Source organism: Cyprinus carpio, chromosome B20 (genome assembly GCF_018340385.1).
Source record: "Cyprinus carpio isolate SPL01 chromosome B20, ASM1834038v1, whole genome shotgun sequence".
Taxonomy (NCBI): Eukaryota; Metazoa; Chordata; class Actinopteri; order Cypriniformes; family Cyprinidae; genus Cyprinus; species Cyprinus carpio.
In genome coordinates, this window is record NC_056616.1 from 359,373 (window position 1) to 377,813 (window position 18,441).

Consider the following 18,441-nt stretch of genomic DNA (forward strand, 5'->3'; position numbering starts at 1 on the left):
CACCTCTAAACAAACATATATATATATAATCTTTTTGTATTCTATCATTTAAAAAAAAAAAAAAAAAAGTTACTACCTTTTTAATCTTTTTGTATTCTATCTATTTTTCTTTTCATTTATTATACAATTATAAAAAAAGACCTCTAACACTAGCTTGCTCTATTCTTTTTTTCTATTCTATCTGTTTTCTTTTTATTTATTATATTATTTAAAAGCCCTTGCTACGTATACTGTGTTTAGGCTAACTGAGACTTGTTATAGCACTTATATATCATTGCTCTTTTGTTGTTTTTGATTGCTTCCATTGTCCTCATTTGTAAGTCGCTTTGGATAAAAGCGTCTGCTAAATGACTAAATGTAAATGTAATGTCGCTTACTAGTCAAGTGTCAGATGAGAAGTGGCAAAGAACAAAGAATTCACATACATCATAACTACATACATCTCCCGCTCTGTAAGCTCCACCCACTTCCCGGTGCACCATGAATCAATTCTTAACAGCAACATAGGAAACATCCTTTTTTCGATTCACTTTTTCTTTTGTTCAGTAGATCATCTGCTATGTGCACAATCTGCGTGAGAGCCCTCAGGATCAGCACATCCGTGTCATTTTGTGTATCAATCTCCTCATGGTAGTTCTTCACAGGAAAGATGTGGCTCACAGGGACACCAACTGAATTAGAGCATTCCTGCATCTGAAGAATGAAGAACACAGGCTGAATATTTCTGGGTGTTGTAATAAATAAAAAAGAATATGCTCTATCTGTGTTTGTGACATGTTATAAATGTATTTGTGTGTGTCAGTGGAAAGAGTGGCTTCAATTATTAAAACTAAAAAAAAAATCATATTTTTTGCCTAGCCATACTAATGATTTGCAGCATATAACTTAATTAATGTATTGTTATCATTATTATGTTGTAAAGCCCTAGAATGTTAAACAAAACTGCAAACGGTCCCAAAGGACTGACACCACATTCTGTATCCGAGAACAGAGAGGACCCAGTATTACCTTCTCTTTTATCTTCTTGCTAGTGTAGATTTTTCTTAGATTGTTTTGGACTAGTGGGCATGCTTCATCCACCCTCGTCATGATGACTGCCTGAGGAATTTCTGTTGAATGTGAACATAAATTTAAATATTTATTCATTGTGTTATGTTTCTTAAAGTCTTTTTGCTAGATTTGTGTGGCATTGGGAAAGTTTCAAAAACTTTGAATTAATTCTACAACAAATACATTAATAATGAGTCTTGCATTTATCAGATTATTAAAATGTATTGCTGTCACACTCACCCAGTTCGCTGGCCTTCTCTCGAATATATTTAATCTTTTTGAAGATTTCTTGATTCATCATCGATACTTTGTCAGCTGCTATGACGTAGACCAGGCAATGTGTCAGATTCTCAGACTTACTTGGTTTACTTCTGTAGCCCCCTTTTTTAGCAGAATCAGTTGGATTGAACTAAATGTAAAGGTAAAAGAGAAAAACCGAGATGAGAGGAAAGAGGTTATAAATCTCATCTCATATCAAGGATAAAAGAGGAAAGGCACTATTTTATAATTCTGCAGTGTCAGTGCATTGTTTGAATAACATTTAAATAATAAATGAATAGGCAAAAGTTTCCTCCTCACATTGTATCCTTCCTTAAGGAGACCCTCAAGGGCTTTGGCGATGTCTTCTGGATCTGCACCCTGTGAATCTCCGGATTCTAAGCCCATGATGTCATTGAAGACAAAAGGCAGAAATGATTGTCCATTTCTGATGCAATACGTTCTGTACTGTAGAAAAATGCAGAAATATGACAATAAAATAAACAACATGGCTATTTCAAATGTATTTGATATGGACACATGCAAAAGCAACCAGCACATAAAACAAGGCATTTGGCCTGTTTCATGTGGATGACTACTTTTGCTTGTTGGTGTAGTCATAGGTAGGGACCGGTTGGCATAAATCCAGATGCACACTTCAGTAGTTCAGTCATTTAAAAAAATGCAACACATGTACCTCCAGTTTCACAGACGAGGCTTAAAGTGGATAATAATAATAATATATATATATATATATATATATATATATATATATATATATATATATATATATATATATATATATATATATATATATAAAGCATGATTAATGTTACCATTTTAAAGAAAAAAGGTTGTTTTGTCATAGCTTTTGGAGCAAGGGCGCCGCCATCTTGCAGTACCATCACGTGTGACGTCACGGTGTTGGTTCGCTCCGCTGGCCAGTGCAGTAATATTAGCATTTCTTTACATTTTGAACACACGCCTGTTTTGAAATGGATGAAGGTGACCTTGAAAGCACTGTTAAGTCCATAATAAGTGCAATTGCCTATGCATTTGAGCCGATACTGCGATGGGGCCGAGTATTATTAGGAGTTGAAGAAGTCGTGAACCTGCTAGTTTGGGATAAAGTGCAGATCGGAAACAATATTCGTTTAAGGGATACTTCTCAAGAGTCAAGACTGTCATTCCGATGTGCTTTGTGTGCATTTGCTGATGAAGGCGCGAAAGAAAGCTCAGTTTGGTAACCTACTCACGTGCTGTCCGAGTTGAGCTGTGCGGCACCGCCGGCGCGAACAGAAATGATCATAACGCCTGAGTAACGCATTTAAATCTCTTTCAGAAAAGGTCTATCACAGTGTGTAAGTATCGCTTTGAAATCTATTCTGTGCTGTCTCACACTTGAATAGCTTAAAACACTTTAATATTTAAACTGACACGACTTAAAACACGTGAGAATGATAAACTTTTGGAGGAAGCAGCACTGGTCCGATTGTTCAGACACGTGATCAGTTACGTCCTGTTAACAGCAGGAAAGCTAATTGTATTCGCAGGTGAACATAAAATATGATACAAACTGATGAACCAGTCAGGGTAATGCATATGTCTTAATGGTCTGACATAATAAACTGCAACATGAAAGATGTATGAAGCGTTGTTGTTTAGCCTACAACACGTTGTGCCTCGCATTATGAAAACAATGTTTGGGATACCACGATCAAAACTTAGCATATAGACAGTTTGATGTCGAATATTCATCCAAATTTTGGTGAAAACCAAATGAAACATTTGTGTGTTCAAAATGTAAATAAATGCTTATATTACTGCACTGGCCATCGGCGCGAACCAACCCCGTGACGTCACACACGGTGGTACTGCAAGATGGTGGCGCCCCTGCTCCAGAAGCTATTACAAAACATCCTTTTTTTATTTAAAATGGTTACATTAATCATGTTTGTTATATATTTTTAATCAAAGTGGAAATCCATGTACTAAATAATGTTAACTTAACAGACTGGTTCACTTCCACCTTAAGGCTAGTCCCAGACTAAAATGCATGTTTGAGCTGTCTCATCTGTCAGTGCCATTGTTCCGTCTCAAGATGCACACCTGTAATGTTTTCTTCTAAGGCATTTTTATAAACACTGCTTAAATACCTTACTTTAACTAAGGCCTAGTCCTGGCTTAAGCTAAGCCCCGTCTGTGAAACTGGACGTAATGTTACCATGTCTTTGTATAAATTAAAGTGTGACAGCAATATCATACAATTGTGCTGCCTTAATAGGGTCATTTCAAACGTTTTTGTAGAGTGTGTAGCCTACAGTACGTAATTTAGTAAGCCATTTTATTTGAAATGAAAACATATGGGTTCATATACTCACTGTTTTTGTAAAACTTGTACCAGACACAGTATCAGCAAGGGCTTCTGTTGTGATTTGTCCTTGAAAAACACTATTGACTGAGTTGATGAAGCTGGACTTTCCTGCTCCCACTGCTCCAGCAAGCAAGATCCTGACATACTTAACATTTGAATCGCTCAGCTTAAGCTCCCTGAGGTTCTTCTCCAAAAGTTCTCTGTTTCTGTTGAAAAAGGGTCTTTTTAACAAATCAGTGTTGAAGCTACACACTTTTGCTTGTACAAATAGGTTATCATTTTTCTTTTTTAAAGAAGAATTCTTTTTCACTTACTCCCAGGGGGTTTCCCTCCATGGTTTATCAAATTCTGTAATAGAGATGGAAATAATTTATGATAACATGATTACTGCAAAATAAAAGCTAAATATGGAATGGGAAATCTAGGAAAGGTTTTGACAAAATCAAAGGAATATTTCAAATGTTTTTTTTCTTGAAAATTATAGACTTAGATTAGATATTGACCAATCTTAGACTTCATAAAAGCACATTTTAGACAGCAAATGGCGGCGTGTGATTACACAGCGGCTTGGTGCTCTCAGTTTGTTGTTTTGTTTTGTGTGTTTTGTTTGTCAGTTCAGACATTGAATGCTGTTATTCAATTTGAAAGAGCTGAACTTTTAGATATTGGGAGACGATGCCAACTTTATGCACCCACAAAGCTGGACTTTATACCACCAGAGATTCAGCAGACCTGCAAAGGCGGACAATCCAGGGGTCAGAAAGTAAAAGTCCTGCCATATGTTTATTCCACCCATGAACTCAGCAGCTGATTTCAGCAGAGGAGGAACCAAGTCATTCCTTTCAAGTCACAAACGAGTCTCAAGTCAAATCCCAAGTCCTATCAAGTTAAAGTTAATTTGATAATTAAGTGACTGATTAAATGATAATTGTGCATTAGTGATGAACACCTGCTGTTACAGAGAATTACAGAGAATCAAATGTTGATGTTTTATTGGTTAAAATGATGCCACCATCATGGAGATCAGTGTTTGCTTTAGTTGTGCTCTTGACCCTTGACTCCTGTGTTAGATCTCTCTCTGTAACACTGTATGTCTAGTTGGAAAGCAGAGAGATCAGTGCTGTGCAGTGAGCAGCTATGCTTCTATAGCCGGCCTGATTATATCCAAAATAACTTTTTTTTCTTCATATTTGTATATTTCAATTTTGAATAATCCACCCTATGAAACTACAGCATATAAGGAAAGTGTTGCTCTAATAGTTACAATGAATTAATTTGAAATCTACCATATGTAATATATATAAATATTTGAACTCCAGTGCTATTTGGACACACACAGACATCAAGAACCAGCATATGAATCTCAACAATGGTGATAATCAACAAAATGTTTTATGCTGCAATGCATGCTGGGTAACACCATAGTAAAAACTCCCATCATGCACTGCAGTATGAAGAATTATTATCACTGTTGAGGATCGTATAAGTATTCATGTCTAAAAGCCTGAGCTGATACAGTTCTTTCCCTCCAATATTTAATCACAACAGTAGTATTTGTTTAATAAGACTTCTTTTTCGCAATCCTGTGACAGCTGAATGTCAATCAACAAACCAAAGCAAGACACCTTCATGACGTACATTCAAACTATTTAAAAACAGAAAGTGTAAGCTAAGCTACAACCTCAAGCTTTTAATTCAGCAATGCACAAAAGTTTACTACAATTGCAAACTTCAATTACCCAAAAGCTAGATACTTTGTGGTGAAGAGCCCAACTAAATCAAACACTGATCTCCATGATGGTGGCATCATTTTAACCAATAAAACATCAACATTTGATTCTCTTGTCATTCTCAATAACAGCATGTGTTCATCATTAATGCACAATTATCATTTAATCAGTCACTTAATTATCAAATTAACTTTAACTCTATGAGGACTTGGGATTTGACTTGAGACTTGTTTGTGATGTGAAAGGAATGACTTGGTTCTCCTCTGGTGAAATCAGCTGCTGAGTTCATGGGTGGAATAAACATATGGCAGGACTTTTACTTTCTGAACCCTGGATTGTCCGCCTTTGCTGCTAAAAGTAAGGTACTAATGTCGAATTTTAGGATTAATTATTGTAACTGAAAATCATATTTATGTCAAAACTGTCATTTATTTGGGAACCAAATCTGCTGTAAAGGGTGATCTATTTAAGCCCACTGAAATGCTTGAATGCAAACACATCAGCATCAGTGCCTCTTACGTTGTAAAAAAAAACAAAACATTAAAATAACACAGATTAAATAAAATAATTAATGCACGTTCAAATTCCCCGCTGCCATAACATTAACAGTTTCTATTAAAATGCTACGCATTTAGCCCTATGTGACGTCTGTTTTTAATATTGTTTATCAACAGTATAAATGTTTATATTGTTTGAATTAACTAGCCGAGTAGACAGATATTAATGTTTATTCATAACCATACTGAAAATAAGTAAATATTGGTAGCTGATGCTAACTGTCTAGCTAACAAGCTTGGTCCTAAGTTGAGGTAATTTTTAAAAATAAAGTCCAAACATTTTTATTCAGTCACCTAGGGGAAAAGAAAGGCTGTGATGTTCAGAACATGGTAACTGCAGTTATTATCAAAGTGGGAAGTGATGCCCTCTGGGAGTATTTGGCCAGGTTTTTTTTTTTTATATACCACAGACAAGGTTTAAGAAGAAAAAAATCATTATGAAAATATTATTTTTTCCTTAAAATGTTCTTCCTAACTTCAGGCCTTATTCTCATGTCATACTGTATATAATGGTGATGTTCTGCAAAACAACAAATTTTAAAACACATTTTTTTCTTACTGGTGAAAATCTGATGGTCAAATGTGACCCTGGAGCACAAAACCAGTCTTAAGTCACTGGGGTATATTTGTAGCAAAAGCCAAAAATACATTGTATGTGTCAAAATGATAAATTTTTCTTTTATGGCAAAAATTATTAGGATATTAAATAAAGATTATGTTCCATGAAGATATTTTGTAAATTTTCTACCATAAATATATAAATTTTTGATTAGTAATATGCATTGCTAAGAACTTCATTTGAACAACTTTAAAAGTGATTTTCTCAATGTTTAGATTTTTTTGCTCCCTCAGATTCTAGATTTTCAAATAGTTGTATCTCAGACAAATATCATCCTTTCCTAACAGCTTATTTATTCAGCTTTCGGATGATGCATAAATCTCAATTTCGAAAAATTGACCATTATGACTAGTTTTGTGGTCCAGGGTCACAAATCTGTTTTCTCAACAACAAAAATATACTTTGACTCCATATATTGGTTATTTTGAGAAAATTCCAGGTATTTTGAGCAGTAGGATTATAAAAAAAATATGTGCTAATATAAAATTAAATTAAGTAGCCTATATAAAATTGCAAAATAAATCTATCTATCACTACTTTTTTACTTAAGTACATAAAAAATCACTTGAGTAAAATTGAAAAAGGAGTACTTTTACTTTTACTGGAGTATTATTTTATTATACGTACAGTATCTGTACTTTTACTCAAGTACTTGATTTGTGTACTTTGTCCACCACTGGCTCTTGGCTTACTACGGAGATCAGGCCCCCATTCCCCAGCGTCGCCTGATGCCAGAAACCAGGGAAGGGGAGAGGAAGCATAAGCGTGGGAAGAGAGCGGTAGTCCACGCTAGGTCTTCTGCTGCTGTAGCCCATCTGCTTCAGGGTTCGACGTGTTGTGTGTTCAGAGATGGTATTCTGTATACCGTGGTTGTAACGAGTGGTTACTTGAGTTACTGTTGCCTTTCTATCATCTCTAACCAGTCCATTCTTCTCTGACCTCTGACATTTTCGTCCACACAACTGCCGCTCACTGGATATTTTCTTTTTTCAGACCATTCTCTGTAAACCCTAGAGATGGTTGTGTGTGGAAATCCCAGTAGATCAGCAGTTTTTGAAATACTCAGACCATTCCACATTCAGTCACTTAAATCCCCTTTCTTCCCCATTCTGATGCTCGGTTTGAACCTCAGCAAGTCGTCTTCACCACATCTAGATGCCTAAATGCATTGAATTGCTGCCATGTGATTGGCTGATTAGCTATTTGTGTTACCAAGCAATTGAATATGTGTACCTAATAAAGTGGCCGGTGAGTGTGTGTGTGTATGTATATGTGTGTGTGTGTGTATATATATATATATATATATATATATATATATATATATATATATATATATATATATATATATATATAAAACACACACACACACAGTATATTCCCTTTAAACAGGGCTGTACATTAACTTTTTTGCACATAGCACTGGTGCTACAAAAGTTGAAAGTTTTGTAGCACAGGCTAAACTGTTCTAGCACAAATTAGTGGTGAGCGATATGGCAAAAATGTTTAAAACACCATTTTATTCAGGAATATCACAATTCACGATTTTATCACGATTTTTGTCATGTTGGTTTTACATTTTGTAATTTGCCTGAGCAGTAAAGCCCTACTGTCAAAAAAAAAACAAAAAACAAAAAACAAAAAAAAAGGTATTTTCCATGGTATTTTTTCCTACTATCAAAATCAATGGGGACCAGCTACTGTTTGGTTACCCACATTCTTCAAAATATTATTTTGTATTATGCACAATAAATTAATACAGGTCTGGGACAACATGTGAGTAAATAACAACAGAAATGTAATTTTTGGGTGAACTATCCCTTTAATGACAAGTGGTAGCATGGTTAGCTCTGCCCCTTTAAGAGCTGCACGCATCTCTTTCTCTCTCAACTGTTTACTTTCATTTTAGACATAACTGTGTTCATATGTAAACAGTACAGTATTATAGCAAACAACAACTTAGTCTGGTAATCAGGCGCTGTTTGACAGGTGTGTGTGTGCGTGCGCTTCAGGTAGGTGCTCAGAACAACACGTGAATTATGTCCAACCGGCAGATAAGTGCAGTGTCCAGTGTAACTGCAGAGTTAACACTGATGTGAATGTATGTGGCGCTTTACAGCATATTGAGACAGAGGCAGCTGATAGAATGTGCACTGTAGCACAATACTACCATATTTCTTCAAAAGCAGACCGTGGCGTGCAGACATTTTAATCGTCCACAATCAAAAATCATCATATTGCATGCCTCTAACTACCAAGTATAATCAATCTCACACACAAAAACACACACAGTGTGTTATGAACATGCAGAACTGTATCACACGCGTGCTACAGTGGTCAATTTGTTCATCGCACAGACCAGTTTTTTTTCATAGCACGTGTACAGCCCTGACTTTAAAATATATCACAAATCACAGCAGTAAATACACTCTTAAAAATAAAGGTGCTTCACGATGCCATAGAAGAACCTTCTTGTCTAAATGGTTCCATGAAGAACCTTTAACATCTGAAGAACCTTTCTGTTTCACAAAAGCTTGTTTGTGGTGAAAGAAGGTTCTTCAGATTATAAAAAGGTAAGAAAGAGATGCTTCTTTCAAGAACCTTTGACTGAATGGTTCTTTGTGGAACCAAAAATGGTTCTTCTATGGCATCGCTTGAAGAACCTTTTGAAGCACCTTTATTTTTAAGAGTGTATATAGATTATTTTTGACAGCTGTTACAAAACATTAAACATGTTATTGATTACCACAGCTAGCATACATGTAAACACAATACAACCACTCTAAAATTATGCTTACCTGTTGATTCTGATGCTCCCATTGTGATCTCCTTCTGGTTTTGTTTGTTTGTTTGTTTAGTGTTGTACTTTACACTAAACAGTAAAGTAAAAAAAGAGATGACTTTAATTCAATACAGCTTAATAAGACAGAGAGAACTGCTGTTTAGTGTCTTCTCTTTGGGATGTGCAGGCACGCTGTGACAGCATCTCTCATATCAGCCTGTTTATATTCAGGTCTGACTTCCACTTTTGCTTTGTTAATGTTTTCATGACTAAGCAGCCTGTATCCTACTTAGTGGCATCCCATTACACAATACAAAACTCTGGACAGATTCTGTTGTAAAAGACAAATCCTGAATTATTTAATGGCTTGAAATTAAAAGAGAATTGTAAGACAAGACTGACCAACTTAAAACATTGAATGTAAAATGCAAATGTTTTGTTTATATCAAATAACCATAAGAAATGTATATTCATAACAAAATGTATTTTGAACAGGTTTTTTCTGTTCAGTTCTCTTTTAAACAGAGACTTTATGGAATGACAGAATCACTGTGTGTGTCTGTAGCATGTTCTGGGAAATCACAATACCCACTGGAATAGAGGTCTCTTTCAAAGATTCATTTTCCAGCAGCACATTTGGTGATCTGCAGCTGCTTGTGGGTTACTTAGAGAGACGATTTCCAGCTTCTTTGTGCAGGTTTCTTTCTGACTGGCAAAACAAAACTCTATTCCATGCACTATGTATCTTCAGTGGAAGCAGATGCTTTGTTATAACATAAAGGAGTCTTACTGGCTTGAAATAATAATAATAATAATAATAATAATAATAATAATAATAATAATAATAGTTACATTTATATAGTGCTTTTCTAAGCAGTCAAAGCACTTTAAATTATGAGGGGGCTTTCCTCATCCACCTGGATGATGCCACGGCAGCCATATTGTGCTTTCATAGGTCTCATGAAAAGCAATTTCTCATCAACCACTATGAAAATGAAACAAGCTAAAGTGATTCCAGTAAACCTGTATAAGGGAGGGGAGGGAGGGGGGATTGAATAAATGCAGTGATTTCAAGGAAATGGAAAGTGAAATGAGAATTGCAATGGGTGCCAAAGTCTGTCCTAATTTGAATTGGATTGGATCAGGGCCAAAAAAACCCCGATCAAGGACATCCCTATGGGAAATAAACAATTTACCCAATAATAGCCTACTATGCAGAAACTGATTAAAGTAGTCAAATGTAAAACTAAAGCACTGCATAGACTTCACGATAAACACATTTCTGAACAGTATTCAGTTAGAAGCAGTGAATAATTCTCTCCTTTCTGCTAGTTTATAGTAGTAGTAGTAGACTTTATTGTCCTCGAGAGGAAAATTGTTGTGTACTACATGTTGCTGCAGACATACAATAAACAAATACAGTTTGCAGATTTCTTATCCCTACTTTTAATTATTATTCTACACTAGTTTTAGTTTTCTATTTTTTAATCATTACTTGATTAAAAACCTTAATATATAGAGGTGATATTATGAATACATTTTGCAACTGAGTGAAAAGATATGGAAAGGTACGGAGCCCCTCTGGTCCCACTTTGTCAAAAAAAAAAACCTATCTTGTGGCCTCAAGATACTAACTCGTGGCCTCAAGATACTAACCCGTGGCCTCAAGATACTAACTCGTGGCCTCAAGATAAGTAACTCGTGGCCTCAAGATAAGTAACTCGTGGCCTCAAGATACTAACTCGTGGCCTCAAGATAAGTAACCCGTGGCCTCAAGATACTAACCCGTGGCCTCAAGATACTAACTCGTGGCCTCAAGATACTAACTCGTGGCCTCAAGATACTAACCTGTGGCCTCAAGATACTAACCCGTGGCCTCAAGATACTAACCCGTGGCCTCAAGATAAGTAACTCGTGGCCTCAAGATAAGTAACTCGTGGCCTCAAGATACTAACTCGTGGCCTCAAGATAAGTAACTCGTGGCCTCAAGATACTAACTCGTGGCCTCAAGATAAGTAACTCGTGGCCTCAAGATACTAACTCGTGGCCTCAAGATAAGAAACTCGTGGCCTCAAGATACTAACTCGTGGCCTCAAAATACTAACTCGTGGCCTCAAGATAAGTAACTCGTGGCCTCAAGATACTAACTCGTGGCCTCAAGATACTAACCCGTGGCCTCAAGATAAGTAACTCATGGCCTCAAGATACTAACCCGTGGCCTCAAGATACTAACTCGTGGGCCTCAAGATAGTAACTCGTGGCCTCAAGATAAGTAACTCGTGGCCTCAAGATACTAACTCGTGGCCTCAAGATACTAACCCGTGGCCTCAAGATAAGTAACTCATGGCCTCAAGATACTAACCCGTGGCCTCAAGATACTAACTCGTGGCCTCAAGATAGTAACTCGTGGCCTCAAGATAAGTAACTCGTGGCCTCAAGATACTAACTCGTGGCCTCAAGATACTAACCCGTGGCCTCAAGATAAGTAACTCGTGTCCTCAAGATACTAACCCGTGGCCTCAAGATACTAACCCGTGGCCTCAAGATACTAACCCGTGGCCTCAAGATAAGTAACTCGTGGCCTCAAGATACTAACTTGTGGCCTCAAGATAAGTAACTCGTTGCCTCAAGATACTAACTCGTGGCCTCAAGATACTAACTCGTGGCCTCAAGATAAGTAACTCGTGGCCTCAAGATACTAACTCGTGGCCTCAAGATACTAACCCGTGGCCTCAAGATACTAACTCGTGGCCTCAAGATAAGTAACTTGTGGCCTCAAGATACTAACTCGTGGCCTCAAGATAGTAACTCGTGGCCTCAAGATACTAGCTCGTGGCCTCAAGATAGTGAAGTGTCTGACACATGGACCCTTTGTTATTAAACTGGACCCTGTACTGTAGTGCAATGTAAAACTTCACATTCTGTGCAATATTCTCTGTTTTAATAGTCAGTGTAATAGTTTGCTGCAGAACTGCTTCTATTTATTTACTAGTACTGTTCATCACAATCAATTCAATTCTGTTAATACAGTAATGTAAATCTTGTAGGCTGCATATCATAGTTAGTATCTTGAGGCCACGAGTTACTTATCTTGAGGCCACGGGTTAATATCTTGAGGCCACGAGTTAGTATCTTGAGGCCACGGGTTACTTATCTTGAGGCCACGAGTTAGTATCTTGAGGCCACGGGTTAGCATCTTGAGGCCACGGGTTAGCATCTTGAGGCCACGGGTTACTTATCTTGAGGCCACGAGTTAGTATCTTGAGGCCACGGGTTAGCATCTTGAGGCCACGGGTTAGTATCTTGAGGCCACGGGTTACTTTATCTTGAGGCCACGAGTTAGTATCTTGAGGCCACGAGTTAGTATCTTGAGGCCACGAGTTACTTATCTTGAGGCCACAAGTTAGTATCTTGAGGCCACGAGTTAGTTTCTTGAGGCCACGAGTTAGTATCTTGAGGCCACGAGTTACTTATCTTGAGGCCACGAGTTACGCCAGTATATCTTGAGGCAACGGGTTAGTATCTTGAGGCCACGGGTTACTTATCTTGAGGCCACGAGTTAGTATCTTGAGGCCACGAGTTACTTATCTTGAGGCCACAAGTTAGTATCTTGAGGCCACAAGTTAGTTTCTTGAGGCCACGAGTTACTTATCTTGAGGCCACGAGTTACTTATCTTGAGGCCACGAGTTAGTATCTTGAGGCCACGGGTTAGTATCTTGAGGCCACGGGTTACTTATCTTGAGGCCACGAGTTAGTATCTTGAGGCCACGGGTTACTTATCTTGAGGCCACGAGTTAGTATCTTGAGGCCACGGGTTAGCATCTTGAGGCCACGGGTTAGAAATCTTGAGGCCACGGGTTACTTATCTTGAGGCCACGAGTTAGTATCTTGAGGCCACGGGGTTAGCATCTTGAGGCCACGGGTTAGTATCTTGAGGCCACGGGTTACTTTATCTTGAGGCCACGAGTTAGTATCTTGAAGCCACGAGTTAGTATCTTGAGGCCACGAGTTACTTATCTTGAGGCCACAAGTTAGTATCTTGAGGCCACAGTTAGTATCTTGAGGCCACGAGTTAATTATCTTGAGGCCACGAGTTACTTATCTTGAGGCCACGAGTTAGTATCTGAAGCCACGGGTTAGTATCTTGAGGCCACGGGTTACTTATCTTGAGGCCACGAGTTACTATCTTGAGGCCACGGGTTACTTATCTTGAGGCCACGAGTTAGTATCTTGAGGCCACGGTCCGGTTAGCATCTTGAGGCCACGGGTTAGCATCTTGAGGCCACGGGTTACTTATCTTGAGGCCACGAGTTAGTATCTTGAGGCCACGGGTTAGCATCTTGAGGCCACGGGTAAGTATCTTGAGGCCACGGGTTACTTTATCTTGAGGCCACGAGTTAGTATCTTGAGGCCACGAGTTAGTATCTTGAGGCCACGACGAGTTATTATCTTGAGGCCACAAGTTAGTATCTTGAGGCCACGAGTTAGTATCTTGAGGCCACGAGTTACTTATCTTGAGGCCACGAGTTACTTATCTTGAGGCCACGAGTTAGTATCTTGAGGCCACGGGTTAGTATCTTGAGGCCACGGGTTACTTATCTTGAGGCCACGAATTAGTATCTTGAGGCCACGAGTTAGTATCTTGAGGCCACGGGTTAGTATCTTGAGGCCACGAGTTAGTATCTTGAGGCCCAGGAGTTTAGTATCTTGAGGCCACGAGTTACTTATCTTGAGGCCACGAGTTACTTATCTTGAGGCCACGGGTTAGTATCTTGAAGCCACGGGTTAGTATCTTGAGGCCACGGGTTACTTATCTTGAGGCCACGAGTTACTTATCTTGAGGCCACGAGTTAGTATCTTGAGGCCACGGGTTACTTATCTTGAGGCCACGAGTTAGTATCTTGAGGCCACGAGTTACTTATCTTGAGGCCACAAGTTTACTTATCTTGAGGCCACGAGTTAGTATCTTGAGGCCACGAGTTACTTATCTTGAGGCCACGAGTTAGTATCTTGAGGCCACGAGTTACTTATCTTGAGGCCACGAGTTAGTATCTTGAGTTAGTTAGTAGTTAGTTAGTATCACGAGTTAGTATCTTTATTTATTTTTTTGGACAAAGTGGGACCAGAGGGGCTCCGTAGGAAAGGTAATTGGCAAAAAAAAAAAAAATACAATAAAATCTGCTGGTAAGGAATTTATCCAGTACAATCAACGGTCATCTAAGGGCGCTATATGCCTACTATCGAGTGCAACACACTGCTCGGGAAAGTTTGAGATACTAAAAATAATATATATAATGATGCACACATTTTCCTCCTGTAGGAAACACTTATAAATTAAACACTTAGCATGACTTATAATAAATTAAAGAGTGATATTTTAATAACAAATTCAGTACACATTACATACAGGCATGCAGAATATGAATTCAAAGCGTGCATTATGTTCATATTTTGGGCTCTTTTGTTTGACTGTACATAATACGCTTTATTAATACGGTGTTCATTTTTATTCTTACTAATAAGAATGTTCCTTTTGGACACAGCAAGTGTCACAGATTGAATGAGTACATGTTTTTTTTTTTTTTTTTGCATTATTGACACTGTTCTCCTAATTAATGTTGTTCAGTTGCTTTGACACAATCTGTTTTATATAAAGTGCTATATATATAAAGGTGACTTGACTTGACTTAAAGTTAGTTTGACATTCATAAGACATTCGGTTTTTATGGAATTAAACTCTTTGCGGCTGTTATGTTTTGAGCCCAAATTAACTCAGATAGAAATAAATATATGCCCTTTACATTGCACAAGGCTTAATTTCTAGGGAAAAAAATTAACAATTTAAATTAATTAAACAGTTTAACTGCATGACATTATAATATAAAACCAATAATAAAATGTTCAGAAAAACATCCCTGTTATTACACAAAGGAACATTTTTGGAATTACAACTTTATGTGTTTTATAAGTGTAACAATATAAAAACTCCATGATCACGGGAAGAAGGAGGTGGGAACCGGCGAACATTCAAATTAAACTTTAATAACCAAATAAAGATAAAAAGGTGCGACAGCCCCTCACGGGCGACTGCCGCGCACAAATAAAAACCAAACACAAAATAAAGCCCAGGCCTGGTCCTCTCTCGCCCTTCACTGTCGTCGCTCCTCTTATATCCTTCCGATCTCCTCCGTGGGACTCGAGACCGGTGAGTGGAGCAGGTGTCGCTCATTTCCCAAACACTCCACCGGCCTCGCTCCGTTCCCACGGCTCTCGGCCCCGCCCCACTCGTCACATTAATTATAATTACAACTTTTAATGTATGCAACAATATAAATCCATTAAACGACAACACCATTTGATCTAATTACAAATAATAATAATTACAACTTTTAATGTATGCAACAATATAAATCCATTAAACGACAACACCATTTGATCTAATTACAAATAATAATAATTACAACTTTTAATGTATGCAACAATATAAATCCATTAAACGACAACACCATTTGATCTAAAGGTATCAAAAGTACCGTAAATACTGTATAATATTCAGAACATTATTCCCTATAATGCACAAGGCTTGTTTTTTTTTTTTTTCAGATTATGCCTTTGTTGTTTTTATATACAGCACAGTACAGAATCCATATTTTTCAGATGTTTTATATACTGTAACCACTTAAATTAATTAAACTCTGACCCCGTTTGAGACAAATGTATCGAAACAACTGGATGACATGATACATGGTGTGGAAACAGTATAAATACTGTAAAAAAGAACAGTGAAAATTAATTAAAAAATTAAAGTTAATTTCACTCAAATAATAATGAAAGTTCATTGGACTTAATTGAAATAAGTTCTGTAAACTCAAAATGCTGTTGTAGTAAGGTGAACTTAAAATGATTGCGTTTTCTAGTTCCCAGCATGCTTTGCATCAGCCAACAAGGAAAATAAATGTAGAAATTAAGTGTTATTCTGTGTGTTTTTACACATGATTAACATAGAGAGACATAAGTTAGTACTGAAATGTTGTGTTATGTTAGGATTTACATATGTTTCTGTTATGTTGGTTTTGTAGTGTTACCGTGTTGTGGTGAAGAGTAGAGCCTGTGGTTAGGTTGAGGATGGACAACAAACCTTGAAGTCTACATATACTGCATTTTATTTGGCAATTTACATGCTAGTATTGTGAGTCTTTTTGATAACTACATTATTATATACCAGTGTACTGTTGCTAACAAGCACTAAACTGTAAACAGTTCCTCCAGGATTTTGCAATTGCTGACTTTCGTAATTGTCACAAATTTCCCACAGAATTTGGACTTAGACACGTCCCATGACGTCATCGCAACGCGCATTCAATCAAAGAAAGGTTTTACAAAAGCTACATTGGATGAACGAATCCGTGCTACTAGTTTGGGCTACGCAGCGCAGACCGTTTATCTGCTGGAGCCGGAGCCGCGGGCTGATCTCAACCACCTACAGTGGTTCTCAAAGTCAGAAAAGTCATAACAGTGTTAGAACAATGTTGTCTGTGGTATATTTTCACTGCAAAAAAATAAGAAATGCCGCAAATATCACCACAAATTTTGAGAAAAGCCACAGCAAAATCAGTCATTTTAGGCCGCAAAAATCAGAAAAAAGTTCTGTGAAATCCTGGAGGGACTGAATAAAGATCTGAATGAATGTGCTGTTAATAGAAGCAAGTTGTATATAATTATTGTTGTGATGAGTGGGGTGGGATCATGGAAGCGAGGTTTGGCATGGCTCTCAGCCCTGGCCCACTTGTCATAAAAATTTTAAGCTCTATTAACTTAAAAATATTGAGTTTATTTACTCAAATATTTTGAGGCAATAAGTTTCCTCAAATGTTTTGAGTATTCTTAACTTATCAGGTTTTACAGTGCAGTTTTAACATTGACGTTTATTGCATCAATGTTCAACTAAACTAAATTAGTTTAATTTTCTTTACAAAACTGGCGTCTTTCCATTGACACACTGTAAAAAATCTAATGAGCTATTTACTTAAAAATTTAAGGTAACAATATTACATATAATATTTTTGAGTAGTTTTTCAGGCTTGATTTTATAATGGAATCCACCTGAATAAATCATGTGAAATCTCCTAAATTAATTAATCTATGACACAACGAATTTAATATGATTAGGAAAATTTACTTCAAGTTTATTCTCAAATGTCTGCGATCAAGCTCAAGTAGAAAACTACTTGAGAAATGCTAGAAAGTACAGTACGAACACTAGCAAAGCTACTGCTCAGGAGTGGTTGGGGAGTGGTATCCATAACCACAAGCTCTACTCTTCTGCACAGTGGTAACGATTGCACTGTGCAATGGAAACTTCAATGTAACAGAAACTCTTACAAATGTCAAAAGTAACTGAATATTAAACATTAATAGATGCTTCCCTTCACTCAAAAACATAAAGTAGCATCTAATTTCAAAATTTACTCTTCATTTCCAGCCACATGCAAAGCATGCTGGGAACTAACAATAACCTCTAAAATAAAACTGCAAAATTGAGCTAATTCTTTTAAAATAAATAGGCAGCCTTCTTTCCTTAATTATTGTAGTTTAATCAGTTCCCCAATTCAAGCACCGAACTGAAAAAGTCTCCTTAAAAAAAAATGAGGAAAACTTATCTCTTGGTTTTATTAGTAAAAAGTCCTCATTATTTTCTATGCAACACTGAATCACAATTTCTTTAATGAAATCCACACATTATTTTTAATTATCACCTTAATTTCTTTAATGAAAATTACAAGACCCATGATTCATTTTTTACAGTGCAATAAAGCAGGCGGAAATTCCTTTACGCTACTAATCGGAGCCGGATGTGACGACACGTGGACTGTGGTAAATGCCTAGAATTTCAGTTATTTAAATCCTTTAATATTTCAGTATTCAAAATCTCCACATGAATTTATGAATTTAATTGCACTCATGCCAACTCTGAGCCTCATTAAACGTCTGGAAATGTACCTACAAGCCACTTTTGTGTTCTTCTGTGCCACCTCTGTAGATTAAATTAATTTATTAATACTAATATGTGTCT

The 18,441-nt window shown here is 37.2% G+C and overlaps 1 protein-coding gene across 1 annotated transcript; it reads right to left on the minus strand.

Moving 5' to 3' along the window:
* Window positions 1-371: 371 nt before the first annotated feature.
* Window positions 372-4,028, minus strand: LOC109054098 (interferon-induced protein 44-like). Its single transcript, XM_042747305.1, has 6 exons — window positions 3,997-4,028; window positions 3,690-3,888; window positions 1,630-1,776; window positions 1,291-1,459; window positions 1,009-1,109; window positions 372-693 (listed from the first exon to the last, which is right to left on the minus strand). Exons 3-6 carry the CDS (start codon window positions 1,714-1,716, stop codon window positions 493-495), a joined length of 558 nt encoding a protein of 185 aa, XP_042603239.1. The 5' UTR covers window positions 1,717-1,776; window positions 3,690-3,888; window positions 3,997-4,028; the 3' UTR covers window positions 372-492.
* Between the last annotated feature and the right edge of the window lie 14,413 nt (window positions 4,029-18,441).

Excerpts from the sequence above, each read along its gene's own strand:
- LOC109054098 (XM_042747305.1), bottom strand. The coding sequence starts at position 1,716 with ATGGGCTTAGAATCCGGAGATTCACAGGGTGCAGATCCAGAAGACATC. Across the intron at positions 1,460-1,629 it reads TCCTTAAGGAAGGATACAAT|TTCAATCCAACTGATTCTGC; the intron begins GTGAGGAGGAAA and ends CTTTACATTTAG. Across the intron at positions 1,110-1,290 it reads AGAGAAGGCCAGCGAACTGG|AAATTCCTCAGGCAGTCATC; the intron begins GTGAGTGTGACA and ends CACATTCAACAG.